The sequence below is a fragment of the Malaclemys terrapin genome, chromosome 9 (assembly GCF_027887155.1).
Source record: "Malaclemys terrapin pileata isolate rMalTer1 chromosome 9, rMalTer1.hap1, whole genome shotgun sequence".
NCBI classification, from domain to species: Eukaryota; Metazoa; Chordata; order Testudines; family Emydidae; genus Malaclemys; species Malaclemys terrapin.
In genome coordinates, this window is record NC_071513.1 from 96422649 (window position 1) to 96442847 (window position 20199).

The window sequence follows — 20199 nt, forward strand, 5'->3', positions numbered from 1 at the left end:
CGAGTCCAAGGCGCAGGCCCCACTCCTCTCCCTGGCCCCCTTTCTCCTACCCACTTCCCCGCAACCCAGCCCCACCTCTACGCTCCCTCCCAGCACCTGGGCCAGGCTGGCCGGGCACTTCCGAGCAGAGCGTGGTGGCGGGGACAGTCACCGAAAGTACTTTAGATCCGAGAAATAAGGGGTGAGGGGGGGGGGGGGGGTCGATCCCCTTCCAGTACAGATCTGGGGGGGGGGTTGCTTGTACTTTTTGTTTTTCAGTCTCTCTCTTCTTTGGATGATCCTGCAATTTGGGAGCTGATGGATACGTTGAAATACCCTTTATTTCACGTGGTTCCCCCCCTCTTGTTTAAATAACCTTTCGGGGGGGGCTGAGAGGTTTGAACGTGGGGGTGGGGGACGGTTTGTGTTGTTTTCCAGGGTTTGAATGGAGAAAGGCCTGAGACCTGGGGGGCGGGGGAGGGATACAGCCAAACCCTGGGCCCCAGGAACACGATCCAACTTCCCTGCCGTTGAGAAACAAAAGAAAGGGCTTCAAACGTGAGATCAGCCTCGCCACCTTCCCCAGGAGTGGGACTGATCGGAATGGAGTCACAAACAGCCTAGCCCCGGCGTTAGGGATGTAATCTGTGCTGCCGAGCGAGCATCCACCTTTGCAACGACTGGGTGTGTGTGTGTGAGAGACTCACTAGAGAGATCCGTGTGTTAATCACTGCAGCGGGGGGCTTTGATGTTGGGGGACTGGGGGGAGCATCCTAGGGGTGCACAGAGTTTTGGTCGGTTTCTGGAAGGAGCGCGAGATTGGCACCGCTGTATGTGCCCAGACCGGGCTGCCTCCGTCCAGTGGCTTTTCTCCCTCCCGTTTCCCCTCAGTCCCGAGTAATACCAAGTTTGTGTGTGTGTGTGTGTTGTGTTTTTTTTAAATGTAGCAACAATGCTGTTTACCCACTTCCTCCCCAAGGCGTGCGTGACCTGTTGCTGTCAGAGGAGCTCCAAAGGCTTCCTAGTGGCTGCCTCGCCTGCCCGTGGACCCGCCTCCCCCCGCAGACCCGTCCCGGCGGCGGCTCCGAGCCCCCGCCCCGTTTCATGCAAAACCAGGGGTAGAGGCTTGTCCTCAGTGGAAGAGCCGGCGCGCGCTGATTGGCCAGGGCAAACACATTTATTCCCTGACAAGCCCCCATCACATGGACGGTTGTCTATTAACTTGTTCAAAAAAGTATCAGGAGTTGTCAAGGCAGAGAGAGAGAGAGAGAGAGTGTGTGTGTTTGCAAAAGGGGGGAAAGTAGTTTGCTGGCTCTTTAAGACTGAGGTGGAGAGACAGAAAGAGAAAGAAGGAGAAGGGAGAAAGGAGGAAGAAGTTTTGTTGTTGTTTTTTTTTTAAACCAAGGCTCCAGTAATAATAATAATAATAATTATTATTAATCCATCAGCCAAGAGGAAGAGGAAAACTCTAATCCTGAGGCAAGTGTGTGTTTTTGGGGAGTCCCCCTCCCCCTTTCCACACCCCTCCCTAGGAAGAAACAAACAAAAAAAGTCCAGCTTGGGACTTTGTGAGGCTGCTGCTGCTTCTCGCTTCTCTGCCGAAGGCTTGTTCCAGGCAAGAGCCGTTTGAATGTACAACATGATGGAAACCGAGCTGAAGCCTCCCGCCCCCCAGCAAACTTCGGGGGGAGGCACGGGCAACTCCAACTCGGCCGCCAACAACCAGAAGAACAGCCCGGACCGGGTCAAGAGACCCATGAACGCTTTCATGGTGTGGTCCCGGGGCCAGCGGCGGAAGATGGCCCAAGAGAACCCCAAGATGCACAACTCCGAGATCAGCAAGCGGCTCGGGGCGGAGTGGAAACTTTTATCCGAGGCGGAGAAGAGACCTTTCATTGACGAAGCCAAGCGGCTCCGAGCCCTGCATATGAAGGAACACCCGGATTATAAATACCGACCCCGGAGGAAAACCAAGACCCTCATGAAGAAGGATAAGTACACGTTGCCCGGGGGCTTGCTAGCACCGGGCACCAATACCATGACCACTGGGGTAGGGGTTGGGGCCACCTTGGGAGCTGGGGTGAACCAGAGGATGGACAGTTATGCTCACATGAACGGCTGGACCAACGGAGGCTATGGGATGATGCAAGACCAGCTCGGCTACCCACAGCACCCGGGGTTGAACGCTCACAACGCGGCTCAGATGCAGCCCATGCACCGCTACGACGTGAGCGCCCTGCAGTACAACTCCATGACCAGCTCGCAGACTTATATGAACGGATCGCCCACCTACAGCATGTCTTACTCCCAGCAAGGGACCCCGGGGATGGCCCTGGGATCCATGGGCTCGGTGGTCAAGACGGAGTCCAGCTCGAGTCCCCCTGTAGTCACTTCTTCTTCCCATTCAAGGGCTCCATGCCAAGCTGGGGACCTTCGGGACATGATCAGCATGTATCTACCAGGTGCTGAAGTACCAGAACCAGCTGCCCCAAGCAGACTTCATATGTCCCAACACTACCAGAGTGCACCTGTTCCTGGTACAGCCATTAATGGCACACTTCCTCTATCACATATGTAAGACAAAAGGGTTGGGGGGGGGAGGAAAACTACACAAAACGAAGAAACAAACAAAACACTTTTATTAGAGATTCTGGACTTTTTTTTTTTGGACTATTTTTGTACAGAGAAAACTGGGGAGGGCATACATAAAACCAACAAGGAACTTGTATAGCTCTGGAGGGGAAGAAACTACACAAAACTTTTAAAAAGTTCTAGTGAAACGGTAGGAACTTTGCAGAAAGTTTGCAGAAGTCTTTACCAATAATATTTAGAGCTAGTCTCAAAAAGCGACGAGAAAAAATGTTTTAATATTTGCAAGCAACTTTTGTACAGTATTTATCAAAATAAACATGGCAATCAGAATGTCCATTGTTTAGATAGAAAAAAAACTTGAGAATTTGCCAATTAATAAAAACAAACAAAACATAAAAATAAAAACAGTCCACTTGGAGCATTGTGATAACTGCAGCTGAATTTATAGCAGCTGGAGAAAGAGTGGATATTATTTTACAAAATTTGGACATTTTAATTGTTTTAGAAATTGTACAAAAGGCAAAAAAGGGTAGGATAAGTACTTGCAAAACCACTGAATTGTTTTGCTATAAAAGGGCAAGAGTTTAGATTGTACTTTTTTTGGTTTTGTTTTTTGTTTTTTACTTATTGTTAAAAAGCAGAAATTGCCATGCAGGTTCACACACCATTTGCTAATTTATAATAGCTTTTTTGTTTCCAAACTTCATCCTGTTCAGATTAAAAAACAAAAAAACAAAAACAAAAAACCCTGAAATTACTGTGTTTTGAAATATTTTCTTATGGTTTGTAATATTTCTGTAAATTTATTGTGATGATATTTTAAGTTCTTTTTTCTCATTTTCCGTAGTTGTATTTTAAAGATTCGGCTCTGTATTATTTGAAATCAGTCTGCCGACAGTCCATGTATATATTTGAACTAATACCATCCTTATAACAGGTACATATTCAACTTAAGTTTTTATTCCATTATGCACAGTTTGAGATAAATAAATTTTCAACATATGGACACTGAAGTTACGTTTGAGTCTTGGATTTATTTTTGTAATGCAAAATGTTTTTTTTTTTAAGGATCCGTGCAGTTTAAGATGTCACTGTGGTCAATTTAGTATTATAAATAATATAGCAATATAGATAAATGAAAATATAAACCTTTATTTGTAAAATGAAATAGTTTTCATTACATAACTAGGTCTGACCAACTGAACTGCTCCTTTTGGATTTAAAAAATGTGAAGTTGCAACTTACAATGTGTAAATGCCATCCCTTTAAGAAGGGGCAAAAGAACGTTTGGGCACTTTGCGGGTTCAGACCACTTGTTGCCATCAAAGGGCTGTGGTCTGAACTGGAGTCTTGTAATAGATTTAAAGTTAAATGGAAAGTAGTAGCATAATTAGAGGGACTAAAAAGGCAACAAAGAGTCGTTGCGCTTTTGATTTATTTTATAACCCGTGTGTTCTTCTTTTGGGAATACGGTATATATAGGCGGAGGGTATTTTCCTTTAATTGTCTGAGGATAATAATACAATAGCAAGAAAACTGCAACTAGAGTTTGTGAGGGTTGCACTGACAAGGGTTTCTTGAAGCTTTGTTTGTGGCTTCATCGACTTTCCACTCCTCTATTTTTCCAGGGTAGAATGGGTGTGTGATGTGTGGTGGGGGGAGGAAAGATTAAAAAACAAACTCATAGGCCAAAGACTTTCACGCTATATCACAGCTGTTTCTTGAATCCTATTTCTTAACTTGCCAGCGCGGTGTAGCCCAAATTCGGACAATCTCTGCAGATGATAACAAACCCCAAAGAGAAGCGTTCGCGCCAGCCAAATAAAAGAAGAGCACAGCCATCTCTCTGAGGTAGATTTTTACTTTGTACCGTTCTATTCGCAATTGCAGATGACGATGATTATGCTTCTGAGCTATACGAATCTCTGGCCCCAGTAGTGTGGGGTAATCTATCTGTAGAGCAAAATAGGATGATAACTTCACGTGTGCAAAGTGCAGTAAAGTTGATCTGTAGAGCACTGGGCATGTTATGCAGGGCAGCACATACGTGAAAACTTAAAGCCCAAGCGTTTAATATTAACTAATAACACTGGAGATGTCCCTTAGATACGCACAAGGAATAAGAAAGATTAAAATAAAAATAGAGCCAAGAAATGTGGATTCTTTAAACTACAGTGATGCATTAGTAGATGCATTTCCCCCCCTAAGAACGTGTTATACATTGTGAGGAAAGGGTTTTACGTCTTAGCTAAGCAGACAGTGCATTGAACAAGCTATAATTCTATTTGTGTTTGTGTCTCTGTGTGTCAGGTGTTTTTAAAACTATATGTATCGTATTTGAGTGTTGGTTGCTGGATTTCACTTCAGATCAGAAAAAGGGGTTACCGGGTGACTGGTTTTTTTGTGGTAGTGATATATCTTAAATTATTCTGGCCTCCACACCTTTCCCTGCCTGCCCAAATGAAAACTAAAATTGCAGCCTAGATGATGTGGCGTTTTCATCACTGTTTATGTATTTTAGATCTATTTGCCCCCTTTTCTTATATTTCTTGTACCATGATGTACTTGGTGGGACAGCTATTATTCCAGATTACAAGACTCCCCCCACCCCTTCTTCTTTCTCAATGCAAAGACTAAAAGAATTTACCAGAGTTGCCCAACATTTGTAATGCATCTAGGGATTATTCACGTGGTAACAAGTACATTTCCCCGCTTTCGCTTACACATCTGAATAAAAGAGAACTTTGAATAAAAACCCAATCGATCGCAATTCATTTAAAAACGCACTGTGAATCTTAGCCAATTAACAACAATACAATATGGGCACTTTTTGAAGTGCTAACAGCAATATTCGAGGGGGGTAGTTTGAAATGTTGTGCTTTTTTTTTTAAATACACACAGAAGGCGAGGTAATACAAGTAAACAAAATACACTAAGCCACATATGAATGCTAAGGGAATTCAGCAACTTTTTCTATATTGACAAATTGCTTAAACTTATCTTTTGGTATATGATGTAAAGATTTAAAAAAAAAAGTCTGATCTCTCTTTGAATGATTCTGGAGATATACAGATAGATAAGTGTATACCAAAAAACCCCGTTTTGTATGTAAAGCTAAATGGGTTTATTTTTAAATTACTACTTAGAAGAATGGCATTGACCATTGCTAATTTCCAGTTCAACACATTAAACAATCACATGATTCGTTTCAACTAAAATATTACCCCAGGCTATCATTTATTCTTTACTTTGATTACTAGTCATATTTTGATACTCAGTTGCTCAGTGTATTCACTCACCTCTGAATTTGTATGTGCTCTTTAAAGCACACTTGGTGCTCGGTCAAAGAGTGTTATTGTAATGTTTCACTAACCTTATACAGAGCAGAAATGAACCTCAGGATAAGATTATAGTTTCCCGGTGATTTTTTTTTTCTTTTTACAACATTTTAAGGAAGGGGGGCGAAAATATTTTGCTGAACTGGAGAAGTAGATTAGCAGGGTTTCTTGCCAAGGCTGGGAAGCTGGTATTACAGACTGTCCCCGGGGGAAATAGCTCACATTAACCACTAAATGAATATTTGACAAGGGCTCATTCGGGGGTATTATTACTACAAACGGGTCCCTACTGGACTTTCTAAGGGTCAAAGAGCAATGGTTCAATTAATTATTTAGACTGTTAGTAGATTTGGTTGTAATAGCTGTACTTATTTCTACAACCGACAAATTCTTACAGTAGGAACCCTCGGGAGAATCTTTCCCATCAGCAATGCCTTGCGATTTAAATACACAAACAGGGAAGGTCCGCCAAGTGGGAAAACGGCTGTCTTTTTCCATGACATTTCTTGACAGAAAACATATTTTTCTTTAAGGTGCCCGTTGCTCTTGTCAGAGAACAAGGGCTGCGTATGATCATCACAATGTATCGCATCACAACATTAATATCTCTTTATGTCTAACATGCAAGAAGAGACCTGTATAGCTATCTTTAGAATAGGCTGTAGATCGCTCAGCCATTTAAACACTATATATTATGAAAGAAAGAGGCCCATGGTGATAGGTATGATTAGATACACTTCATTTATTTCACTCCTGATCTAACTCAAATATTAAAATCTAGAGCATGCTGAGCAGCCTAGGAGATTTGCAATGATGTATTCAAAATGCTGCAATTTAGACTGCAGGAAATCCGAGTCCTGTGAATTTTTTAAAGCTGACCCAGCCTTGCCTGACACATTCGTTTCCACATTTTGGTTGCTGTGAGAGATTTTTTTTTTTAAACTTTCATTTGGTATAATTTCTGCCACAAACATGTCCGCAGAAGTAGATACTAAAAAAGGTTGAGCGTGAGATTAGGTGACAATAATATATGTTGAATGAATGAGATAAGCTGCGAGGGGGGAGCGGGAAGCAGTAATTACAAACCCAATTCATTCAGCTTTTCAGGACTTTTGTTGTGGGAGCTCCATTGACGGGTTTCGAGCTGCCAGTTTTCTCACATTAAAAAGAACTGATCAACGCCTCAGGGGGACATGCAATACCGCTTAACTGCATAGTGATGGGGTCCTCATTTAGAGCCATTACAACACGAAAATTAAACAGAGCCTTTGTGTGCACCAGGTTTATTTTTCAATTGCTGACAGTTTATAGCTAACTGCTCAGAGATTGAAGTTTGATTGCGGTTTGATCGCCTGCTAGTTAGCACCACAGATATTTAAGTTTTGGTAATTAAAACCAGCTTTTCTGATGATGCCCGGGGAATTTCAAGAGTTGGTCATATTTTGCTTTTGAGGAACCAAGTCCACTTGACAACGAGGTGCAGCACAGAAGTGAGTTGTTGTTTTCAGCCTTTAAAAAAAATGAAATGCTAGAAATTGCATATTTCTCTGTGGTACAGCGAGTCAAAATGCCACGGAAGAAACTAACCCCTTTCCTTTTGATATCCGTCGCGCACAGTTAGGTTTGTACCTGAAGAATATTCCTGGCTAATTTCACCTTGTATATTTCATGTGTCGCAGTCTCGCTCTAAATTCACGAGACCAGATGATTATTTTCGCTTGCAGGTGCTGTACACTTCAAGTAGACAGGGTAGACGTTGCAAAAACCTTTCAGAGTGAATTTTAGCTGTGTGCTTTCCGAATATACCGCAGGTCTGTCGTGTTTTTCAACATACCTTGCGTTTATGTGTGTGTATTGGGGAGAGACAGCACGCTAAAAAATTCATTACAATTTAGAAACATCTATTGATGTTTCCAAATTTCCACATTTATTTGATGTGGGAAGCGTTCTTATATTCTACAGATGTTTTTTTCTTCTTCCCGGTACATTTAAATCTGCATCGTTAGGGCCTTTTTATGTCCGTGTTTAAAAAGAGGAGAGGTTTAAGGTGTGATCACCGTTTGGGGGATAATCGTTCGAGTAAACTATATCTCAAGTGACCCGGTTAGGATTTTATATTAGTGAGTTATCTTGCAGTGCATGAAGTGCGAATGGAAAAACAATCGCGAGGTATGGCGTTTCAAATCACTCGCAGTTGGCAGAGCTCTTACAGTTCTTTCCAGCCTTCATGTTTCTCTCCTCGAATGAAATAAAGTATAACCGAGGGCAGCGTTTTAGATTTGGAGTGATTTCTATTTCTTTTCGAGTTGAAAGGCGATTGTTTGAAAGCTCCTAATCCACCTATTTTAGGGGGTGAATCTTTCCTGGAGCGTCTATTAATAACTAAATACTGATGAATCGCATTTTCCACCTACCCATGTTAAGGTGTGCGTATAGGATGTATATGCATAAAGTGTGTGTGTGTGTGAGAGAGAGAGATCTCAACCCGTATGTTTGTGTGTTTTTTTCTGTCTTACATATTCGGGCGCGTAGGTCTGTAATTCCCAGCGAGGATGGGGGTATTATTCAAAAACTGCATCTGGGAGCTGGGGTGAGTTTAGCGGCAGAGTCGGTAGGACCAGTTGCAGCTGACGTCAGTGGCCTAGGCAGGCCGCTGGTTAGAGACTCCAGGCAAAGCCCAAAGCAAGTGCCCGATACTCAGAGCGTGTCCTGGCAAACCCTGCACACCGAGATCCACATGCCTGCACCAGGTGCCTGCTGGCAACAGCCTGGGAGCTGGCCCGGAGCATCCTTGAATTTACATTCTGCTGAACTAAGTGTGAAGTCTTTTTCCAACATTATTGCATATACATTCCAGTCGAGTTAACCACCCCGTGCGCTACCTCCTCCCCAGCCGCGCACAACACCCGCTGAAGTTTTTTCCATTCCCTGGTGACCCCTTAAGCAGGGAAGGTGACCCTCCACCCCATCCCAAGCAGCAGATCCACAGAGTTTGGGATCCCGAACGGTGCTTTTAAAAAACACCCGTAACAACAGGGCTTGTCACGGGCAGTCAGGGCTTTCCCCTTCCTCTGGTCTATTTCCGTCTGGTGAGTATAGAAAAGAGCCACACATGTTCTGACTGACTCTCTGATCAGATTGGCCGAACATTTATCAGTTTCTTAAGCTTCACTTCATTAATGCTGCTGACATAATGTGGGCGCCTTTGAATAAATTCTTGATTAATGGCGTCCCACTCGGCATTGGATAGCAAACGACATCTTAACACGTGTTGGAGATAGAAGTCTGATAGGGTTGTCTGGAGGGGGAGACACAAGCGCACGAGATCCTCCAGCGTATGGGCCCGATCCTGAAAACCCTTACTCACGGGAGTGACTAAGAGTCCCATAGAGTCCAGAAGGGCTGGCCGGGGGACTAAATCCTACTCAAGTGAATAAGGATTTGTAGGGTCAGACCCCTGAGCGTGTTAATTTGAAATAGACCTGGTAACGCTTTAAAACCCCACATCGACTCTATGCTATGTAAATTTAGGCCCGATATAACCCATGCACAACAAACCTCTGTGCTATATGCTAGACAAACAGTACAGCAAGAAATAGACTCTTCCCTGGGCTATCACCAGCTCCAGTGCTGCTGTTCTGGGCGCCTTTTGCCACGTAAGAAGCTCTTAAACGTGTCCTTTTGGCATTTCTTGAAATGATGGTGCCTTTAAGCTCTTACAAATTGCAAAACTTGCGGAAGACAGAGAAATAATTAATGTATTAAAACAAGCAGCGAATTCCTCAGGAGGGGCCTTATCAACTGCAGCCACACTGGCTTCATCCTCTCCTGGTATGCTAATACCCCCCGTGACGTCACCGGCGCCAGATTGAATGGGAATCAGTTATGAAATTATTAGTTTTAGCTTAAAAAGCAATCTCGCCTTCTCGGGATTCGAGTTTGGGCTTCTGGAAGGTCTATATAAATACAGGAACATAGACAAATTTAGTTCTGACTCTCCAGTCAAATTAAAAGTAAATCAAAAGGCACACATATTGATTTCAATTTTCAGAAGAAACCAATAAATATTCAGTTGAGGGACTTTTGAAATGACAGTATCTTAATTATTTATAATATAGACATATTAAATCTGAAACAAGACACTCGGATTTTCTCATACCGATAAGGTAGGCCAGAGCTCCTTTTAACTTATTTTTTTATTCAGAATTTCAACTAGGGCATATGATGCTTCGAAACTGTGGGAAAATACACGTGGCTGTTTGCATTTGCCAGCGATAGATAAAAATGTGTTGGGAGAAAAATATCCCTCTCAGTTGAAAATAAAACGTGTTCTGGGATAAAAAAAAACTGGAAATCAGTATACAAAAGGTTGGTGAAGCTATGATATAAGAGTTCTTTGAAATCAGTATTTCTGGTTTGATTTTAAATTGGGTTGAAATAATCAGAATTATCATGGTTTTTAATCGCTGGAGTCACTGCAATCAGTTGATGCCCAGATTCAGTAGAGTTAAATAATACTCGAAGCTAAAATCCTGAGGGTTTTTCTTTCCTTCTTCCAAATGCACTTGGGAAATGGATTTTTAAGAAATGAAAATCACACACCCCAATTTAAGTCTCTGCATGAGAGTTTTTTCCCCTTGCATAACTTTCTTACTGGACAGATGAAATGTTATCGCCCCCAGCTTCTTTATACTTTTATTGACGGTTCAGGTATTAAATAGTTCGCAGTCATTTTTAACTCTTGTATGGGGGACGGGAGGAGGCCAAAGGACTAGATGGGAATATTCTGCACTGTGACAAAACTGTTTGAAATGTTTAGGAACACTTTCATCTGGTTGGGTGGGTTTTTCCTCCCCTCTCAAACCAGGCTGCTTTGCTTCACGAATTATGAATAAATCTGCAGCTCTTTCCCTTGGGCGGACTATAAATCACCTGCTTTCTCGATTCACTTTCTGCCGCCTGAGTCTCTGACCCAAAGTTTTAATTTACTTTACGTCCTGGAGTTGTAGTCTGTGCATTCGGGGAGAGAGGAGAAACGTGACGCAGTTGTGCCTAATGCTTAGTCGGGCGATTCCTTTACCTTAAAAAGTTGTAGCTGGCTGAGAAGTGAGTTTTTTTGAGGAATGAAATCCCAAATGAGTGGCAAATATAAAGTATGGTAAGATTTCCCCGCCTGGTCCTGATTGGCAATACTCATTTTGTGTGTGTGTGTGTGTGTTGGTTTGAAAAGCAGGAAGAAATGTAATGAATTGAGTGCTGTCAAAGATGTCTTCTATGTTGATGTGGTGAATGGCAGCAGCTCCCTGATCCCGTGCAGGTGCAGTAGTGCTGGGGGGAGAAGAGGGAGGGGGGGCTCTGTTCAGTGGAAAAAGCACATTCCCTACAATAGACCACACACTGCCAGCCAGCATGGCATCAGCTCACACTTTCATACTCCCCCCCCCCCCACCCCCCAACCCTTTCCACAGTCCTGAGTTCACAAAGTGGCTATACAGTAGCGCTAGTTAGGTTCTCTTGTAATGAACATTTGTGACTCCGGACCAACATTTGAATCTGCTGGGCTCTCTAGGCAGGCAGATATGTTTTAATCACAGGTTGAAAATGGGTCCCCTTTTATTGCAAGACAGAGCATCAAACTCGATTAAGCAAACGCGGTTTCCAAGTGCTTCTAATAGGGAAAGATTTTTTAAAAAATAATAATAAAAAGAGAGGGGGGGAGAGGGGAAGAGACACCCTTCTAAATGGATGAGATGGTCTAATCCTATACAGCAACTCCTATTAATCCCGTTTAGAGATAACCTGTCTCCTATTTTGGTTTAATAAATTATCTTTATGCAAGGATAAAAAAGTTTTCCCTCATAGTAACCCGGCACGGGCTGGGTTTTTCCTGGCTTGTTTCCGTCTTTTTGGACAATCTGCTTATAAGAAGCTAGATGGTTACATTTGGTTACTCAAATACTACGCCGAATAATGCAACGAATAAGAGCTAACTCTGCAGCAAGCGGTTCTGATCGCTTTTGTTCCCTCTCCTATTACATATGATATTAGCCCTCCGATCGGGGGGGAAGTCAATGAGACGGTATTTTCATAGCATCCCTGGGAACTCAGTTTCTTCGTTCGTGTTGCTGATTTCTTTTGCGCTGCTCCTGCAAGAAGTAGATTAGACCCTTTTGGATATACTTGCTGATGCATTGCGCTGAGGAAAATTGCTCTGTGTTTGCTTATAAAAAAACCATGTCACTGTAAAACTTTTTTTTTTTTTTTTAAATCGTGGTAACAAATAGCATCTGCTTCTGGAGCACTTTGCAAAGCCATTCTTTGGCTGAATACTGTTAAACAGGGGATTTGACAGCTAACCAGATATTACTGAGTTCTAAGTAAGCCAGTTTTTTCTTCTGTCTCCCTCCCTCCCCTCCACCCCCAAACTGATAACAAAACGTGTTTGCAATAAATTGCATGGGGGGAGGGGAAAGATCAGATTCTAATAAGTGACTTATTTGTTTTCAGGGGTCAAATCTTGTCATCCTTATCGCGGGGAATAGATCTTGTGTACATGTACAAGGAAAGGTAGTATAGATTTTTTAAAAACAGATTACTGATCGTATCGCAGGGTGGATTTTTGTTTTTTTGGTCCCCGGCTGCTCCCCGAAACACCCGCTAATGTATGCTTTATTTACCGCCAACTAGTTGAAGCTCTTTAGACCATCAACTTTCCCAACCGTGGCTGTTAAAAAATGGTCGATTTGCGTTAGGGCGCCATTATTTTTGCGGATTAGGTCTGCGTCTGGTGTCAAATACAATCTGCAACAAGGACGTGCAAACTACTGCTGCTCCAAGATCCAGGCTTCCCGTCTATAGTTTTCCACTTTCTTTCCCCCTAGTGCTACTTGATAGCCTTTGTGTCCTATTGATACACACCCATAATTAATCCTTCTTATTAATGCTTACATTCTGTACCCATGGGGCAAGTCAAACCTATTTAGATTACCTTGGTTGGTTGCACAAATTTAAGTGGGGGAACGAGTTATAAACCTAATAACGGCCTTAATAAAAATAATTATTTGATTATGGAAGAGTAAATTTACTCGAGTGCAAGGATGGGCGTCTGGATTTACATTTTGGTTGTATTTGGGCTCATGGTTGGTTTGAAAACAAAGGTCTTTTAAAGTCATTGCAGTTCTTAAAAAAACCCATAGAGCCAGACTGCACACAAACCATGGTCGAATACGTCCCTTTGATATTACGTAGGAGGATGAATTAATTCATAAAACAGTTGTAAACTGGAAATCAATATGAGATTTGGGTGCCTTTGAATTAATTGGAAACAATCAACACAGGAGACCATTCATCACACACGTTGGTCCCTCTCTAGCTTTTTGTTATTTTTAGTCTGAAGCTTCTGCACATCTTTAAGGGGAATTTTTGCCGATGGTTTTACAAGTAAAAGTGAGGAGGCAACAGTAACACTCGCATTGTCCCCCCTATACTTTTAACGCTAGCATATTGTTTGATTACTAATTCGAGTTAATATGATCTTTATGGCAACATAACAGTGGATAATTGGCCCTTTTTCTGAACAACAATGTAAATCACAATCGCTTTATTATTTAATAACGTCAAACGCTTCGTTGGATTGGCCCCGACAGAGAAGACCTTTTCTTTCTAGGCAGTGTTGTTGAGAAAGAACAATGCAGATCTAATTGTGGAGATTTCAGAAGTTGGCTCCTGTAAATGAACAGCTTAGATATGGAAGTTCCAGCAGATGTCTGCACTTTTCCCTGTGACAAACCTTATAACCCCCTCCCTTCCCCCAGCCCCCCCCCCCCAGACTTATTAAGAATTTTTTGTTCTCACATCCTAGCAACAACCTAAATCTTCCAGAAGTAAATACACCCCTTTCCCTTGGTTGCTATACAGCACTTTATATGGCAGATTTAACAGGGAAGTATAAGCCTGCACACCAGATCAGTGCCTGGCTCAAGACGCTATAATTCTGCCCCAGTTATCAGTGTTTTCTCTCCTGCCAGCCTTGGGTGGGTTTTGGGTTTTGTTTAATATCACCTTGTTTATCCATAAGGAAACATGCACCCCAGCCTCTGGGAAGATTTGTTTTGTAACAGTTTGGAGAGTTTGCAAGTTCCACATGACACTATTTTGTAAATGTCAGGAAAACTGCCAGGATGCCTGTTCTGTCTCCAGCTGCGGTAGAGAGGCCGGCAGTGTGTAGCCCTGTCTGTGTTCATTTCTGTTACCTGTTACGTTTCTGATGACGGGCCGAGTGCGAATGTTTGATTTTTCTTACCCTCGCTTCGTTTGTGCAAAAGTTACAGGCTCCTCAAAGACGCGATATTAAAATGCCTAAATCAGTCACCCAGTCACCCAAAGGCAATACATATAAACCAGGAAACTTGGTTCCCACCCTTAAAGTGGTCACTGCAAGTACACAGCAGGGGCTGGTTTTGAAACCCCTAATTCGGCTGAGTCCTGCATGGAACAAGATGGGTCCCAATTCCCTTTCCAGGACAAGTAGATGTAAAAAAGGGGGTCCTTTTGCGCGCTGCGTGGAGAGATGCACAGCACCATCAAATAGTGGCATGAGGATGGCTTCTCTTCCCATGTCGACCTCATGCTCCCCTCCACTTGCTGTAGGTTACTGTTGTTAAGCCGCATATCCAACGCTTTTCTGTGTGTGTTTCTTTGTGCTTGGCACGACTACCTGTTTGGGAACAGCTCGTCGGGGGTGACAGATCGCCCCCCCCCCCGAAATGTAATTCCACCGAAAATAGTTTATTTGGAAAACTTTCCCCCAACAGGAGTTGGCAATCCTCTGCCTAGTCCTGTTCGTTCATCCCAAGCTTTAAACAATGCGAGCTTTGATGCGCTATTGAGTTCAGTCAGCAGGAGATTAAGGGTGATGTATAGCATTCTTCTTCGCAGTGCACCACATCCCAGGGTGGAAGGAGAGGGAGCAAAGACCCAGAGTCCAGAATATTTTGCCTCCTTTTGTTTGCAAATTTTGACATAACAAGCGATCAGAATAACTGCAGCGAAATCCTCTTACGTATCAAGACAGTGAGGGCGCTTTTTTAAATGTCAGCACCACACGTTTACCACTCACTCGACGTACCTAGGGGAGCTGTCACCTGCACATTGTAGGAAGGGTTCCCAAACAGTCTTTGGTACCACCGCATTTTGTTTTTGTTTTTTTCCAACAAACTACCAGCTTGTAAGCAAAACCAAGCCAGCCACAATCGGCGTGCTGGATACGTTTCAAATAAATCGTCACAGTTAACTAAAGTGCTATTCTTCCTCACGCTTGCCACCAGTTTTCCCCACAAAAATCCACTCAGTTTAAAGTATCAAAAAGACAGGAAACAAACAAACAAAGATAGAAGCACTCGGACTCCCTAGAACCAAAGTTCAGATGCACCCTGCGTTCTAACGCTCAGTTAACACGATTCACGATGCACTTGGAATGTTGTCTCTTTTTTTGCTAACGTGTTAATCACCTTCCCTGGTTTGTTTGTTTGTTTGTTTTGTTTCGCAACTCTGCTTTCCTCAGTTGACATAAACTGGGGGGAAATGCTGCTAATTTTGGATTAGGTCTAGAAAATGGGAGCTGAATGCAGAGTTTAAAATTAAAAATAGACTTGCGGAGCCAAGTGCGGTTTGCTCTGTTTTTGTTTTTTAATGTGTACTGACTGAGTCCCTTTTGCTCTCCAGATAACTTGTAAACAGCCATGAGGTCCCTGCTAGCGTGCAAATGGTTAATAGCCCAGTAACCACTGCGGCACTGCTAAAACTAATGATCACTTACCAAGATACAAACAAGACTAAATACTCATTGAAATCTAAAATCCCCCCCCCCTTTTTTTTTGGCTGTAGTGGGTGCTCTGTGCATTTGGTTTATTTCATACTTCAATGATCCAGGGCTGGGGGGTAGCGGAGGGGGACTCCTGACTGCCACTCCCTCTCCATAATGAGCTAATTTCCATATTTGCGCCTCCCGCAACTGTGAGAAAATCCGGCCGGACATTTAACGTTCCGATACGTCCTCTGCTGCCTTGTCTCCTCGGTTACACCGGGTGCCCGAGTGCGGAGAGCAGAGAGCCGATCTACTGATAGATTCTGTTGCATTAAACTGCGAAGAAATGTGCGTGTCTTAGCATCTAGCAGGCTCTTGTCGTTTTTATTGTTCCTATAGCCATTATTTCCCACGCACTTTTCACTCTCTCACATACACAGTTTTTTTCACTGTGATTTGTCTTTTATCATTTACCATCTCTCCCTTTCCCAGTTTCTCCAGTGTCAAGGTGCAGCTCGACGTAAAGCAAATCAAGTGGAAAGACAACAACGCCCCACACTAGCCAAAGTGAGCCAGGAGCGTCTGCAAATCAGAAAGGGAATCGATTTGCTATACAGTACTGTTAGAGTCAGACGCATATGTGCCTGGCCAGGAGACGTTAAAGTCCTGCAGTAAATACCCCTATTTACAAGAGTCCTGCAGGATGCCTGCGAGTGCCTACGAATACTTCGAGGGGGAGGGTTTTTTTTTAACGTACTTATCAATAACAAGATGTATAAATATCAAAGTGAAGTAGCCCGAGTAAGTCTTTCTAGAAGCAAGGAGGAAGCTTAAGCAGCTTTCTCTAATGGTGATTTGTAGCTCTGTAAGGGACACGGATAGCAAATACCCTGCAGGTGCATGTTGTAACACTGCCATCCGGACTTTAATGTAGATTACTCTCCAACTCGTTTGATCGGCCCTTTGAAACCCTTTACAATTGCCTGTGACGAACCGCCAGTCTCAGGTTTTTTTCTTTGAATAATGCCTTAAGGGTAAGTCCTCGGGGCTTTTAAAGATCTCCAGTACATTAAAAAAAATCTAGAGTTTGGGTATATGTCTGTCAACTAGGAGCTGTTAACAGGCATCTATTAAACTATTGATCATCTAATACTCACCAACTCTACTCGGGGGAAAAATCTTTAATACTTAAGGGGGGAGGGTTCCTAAGGAACTCTTAGTATTTATATTGTTTTCGGGGGGAACGTTAATATTTCAATAGAGATCCCCCCCATATGTAATATACCTTGTGGATGGCTGTACTCGCTGGGGTATACCGTACTTATGGACTCGATCGTGTGTCAGTGTAGGTATGAGCTCTGTGGGTGAGATTGACATTCACAAATCCTGAAGTCCTTACTCATGCAAAACTCCCACTGAACTTAGGATAAGCCGTGAGTGGAAGTCCGGTGTGCTGGGTGAATGTGTGAATAAACGAGGCATTCGAAGTATTGTGCAGAATGAAACACAACTATAGACTGGCTATAAATACAAACCTAGACGATGTCTCTACCCGGTGCACTGTATATCGCTGTGATGTACAAGTATTTTATTGTGGTGTTTGGCTTTCATGACCCCCCCCAGATAGCAGGAATGCTGAAAGAAATTGAGAGAACCGCAGAAAGCCGGCAGGTATTTCCACCCCCCACCTCAGAAAAAGCGACTCTTTTAATATTTACTTAATACTATTAACAACTTTCCAATAATGACTGAACTCGCGGCACTTCAACGGGTACAAGCGGCGCTTTGTTTCTATAAAATAAACTTGGAGGTTCAATCCCTCCCTATCAAACCGGGGATTTGAATTAAAGGCCCGTTTGGGACACTTGAGACGACAAAGGGTTACACATAAATAAATGCCACATTTGCCTATTGCAAAAGTTTTCTCTGCCCTTTCTCAGTCACAACAGGGGAGGAAAAAGCCCTCGTTTATCGGGTAGGAGCAGCCCCTCCAGAATGTGCCCTTAGCTTTGGCCGGCAGAAGAGGGGCTTTTCTCTCAACAGCAGCCCCCTTTGTTCTCCAGATCTCTTTCCCAATTTCAAGCTTCACTTGCGCATCCCAAGTTTGTTTGTTAATGACGCTATTACCATCTGGCTCGTCCTACTTTCCAAAAGATATAAATCTCCCCAGTTTCACTGCCCACATTACCGTCTAAGTGCCACCATAGCCAGAAGAAAAATATGCTTTCAAGGTTGCAAATTCTCTTGCACGGAATAATGCCCTGGCCCTGCTCGTCTCTTCAGTATTTATAGGTTACGTACATTGATGTGCAAGATTCTGATGGGGAAACTGAGGGCTGGGTTTGATGGAATGTCTCCAAATGGAATTCACCTTACAGCTATATTTGGAGGGGGGGGAATTGATTTACGTTTTCCTCCATAAACTTAAATGAACCGCTCTTTCTCTCCCCCCTCCTCCCCCCAAGCCAACCTTTAGCAAAGAGTCTGAATATATCTTGCCACTTTGAAACCGTTATCTTCGGCAAGGAGATGGACACGAATCTGTGCGCTCAGGAGGCAAAAAGTGCTGCCTTTAGTAGATTCCTGGGGTCAACTTGCCCAGCATGGACCCTGTCTCCTTGTTACATGTGTATTTGTGTGTGTGCCCGCGCGCTTCCTTCTAAAAGGCGTTGTACAGTGAGAAGGAAAGTTTAGTGCAAAGCGATTGCAGATTTGTATGCTTTTTAAGCATAAAGGGCGGGGGAGTGGGGTGGGCTGGGTTGGTTTGTGTATAGGCTCCACAATGAGTCTATTTATTCGCTGCATCCAGCCTGGACAGAGTGAATAGGAAAGCGAGAGAAACTCAGCCTTCCAAACGCGTGGGCTTTGTGGCGCATAGTCCCCACTGGCAGATTTCAACTGCTAATTTCCCATGCTGTGGGGATCTCCTGCAAAGAGACACATACATGCCCATCATCTCTGTCTTCCCCAAGTCTTTCCCATCCGTCCCCCGCCAGTATGTAAACTCTGATACTATTAAGTTAAACCGAAGGAGAAGTTTAACCCCGTATCATTGCTTTGCTTGATGGTTGGCAAGAGTTTGCGGGGAAACCTCCTATTTAAAATTAAAAATCTTGTCAAATAACGGAGAAGCAGCTCTTTTAATACGTGAAAGAACCCCAAGGATTTTTCGAGTGATCTAATTGTTATAAATAATTACGGATGAAAAGAAAACTCACTTATTATGCACTTCTAATAGTGTGACTGCATTAGAGAGAAAAAGGGCCAAAACAGTGATTAATTAATATCACACTGGTGTAGCTGTTTTCTAGCAAAAGGCCTCCTTCCCTCCCCTCCCTTGCCGAAGCAGAGAGTTTATCTGTCCTGCTGGAGTCATGCTTAGCCAGTAAGGGATCTTGTTTATAAATTTATATGACGACCTTTTCTTTGTGAACGCTCTAAAGTTGATATGGACAAATTGCAGAGGTATACAATTTAAGTAGATGCACTTTTAATCACCGATCATTAAAATGGTTATGTTAAATATACTCAATTACATGCATGACTTCACCCTAACAGTACTTTCTATTCTCCCAGCTGCTCACGTATTCCTTAACTATCGTCCGCAGAAGAAACTCGATTATGCTGAATCCATACATTTCTATGGATTTCATCAGCCTAATTAATGCTTCAGTGTGGTCCATGTGTCTGAATGGGTCCCTTTGCTATTACTTTGGTAAGGAGGCAGTGCTGGAATGCAGAGGGTCTTTCTTTCAGATATACCCAGGGGGGTCACTCTAGGACTCTAATGGCAAAGGTAGCAAGTGTTAAATAGCAGACACATGCAGGGGAAAAGAAACCAACGGTGAGGTGCCTGCAAAAGGAACATTGATACTGTAGGTATGACCAACAGGTCAGTGATGATCATTAAAACGGTTAAAGAAGAGAAGGGAAATGGAAGGCATCCACAAACTGTAGTGCGCTTCGTGAACACCAAACAAATCAGTTCACGTCCTGATCCCGACGCAAAATGAAAGCTGAAAACAGATTTGTAAACCTGCTGGTTCAATCAGGGCAGTACCATTGGGGAGCACGATTTTAAAAGAGATTTTCGATGGCTCCTCTTTTCTTTTAATTCGATCCGAGTCGAAATGTTCCATTTCAGGGAGGCAGCTAGTCTGAGAACTAAACGTTGCCAAAACTGCCGTGTACTGTGTATGTTGAAGTTGGAGTATATTCGATACCATGCCAGGGCAGTAAATGTGCCACTACTAAATCGGTGTGTATTTTCTAAGACTAGTGTGATAAAGTAATATGGAGACACGTCTCTGTTAGTTCGGAGTGGATTTTCACTTCTTCTCCCGCAGAGGAAGCTATTTTTAAAAGTTGGATTTATTAGAGTTTCTAATCTGCACAAAAAGTCAACGACAGCTTTTAAGACACTCTTTGCATGTTAGCGTCTGCTTCCTACCTGTGCGAGTTAACTATTACCTGGCTGGTGCTAGA

General features: G+C 43.1%; 1 protein-coding gene and 1 long non-coding RNA gene across 2 annotated transcripts in view; both read left to right on the forward strand.

Moving 5' to 3' along the window:
- LOC128843583 (uncharacterized) overlaps window positions 1-20199 on the forward strand; it is a 51498-nt gene that overhangs the window by 10892 nt on the left and 20407 nt on the right. The window lies entirely within an intron of this gene.
- SOX2 (SRY-box transcription factor 2) lies at window positions 1205-3584 on the forward strand. Its single transcript, XM_054040510.1, has one exon. The coding sequence runs from the start codon at window positions 1610-1612 to the stop codon at window positions 2555-2557; it is 948 nt and encodes a 315-aa protein (XP_053896485.1). The 5' UTR covers window positions 1205-1609; the 3' UTR covers window positions 2558-3584.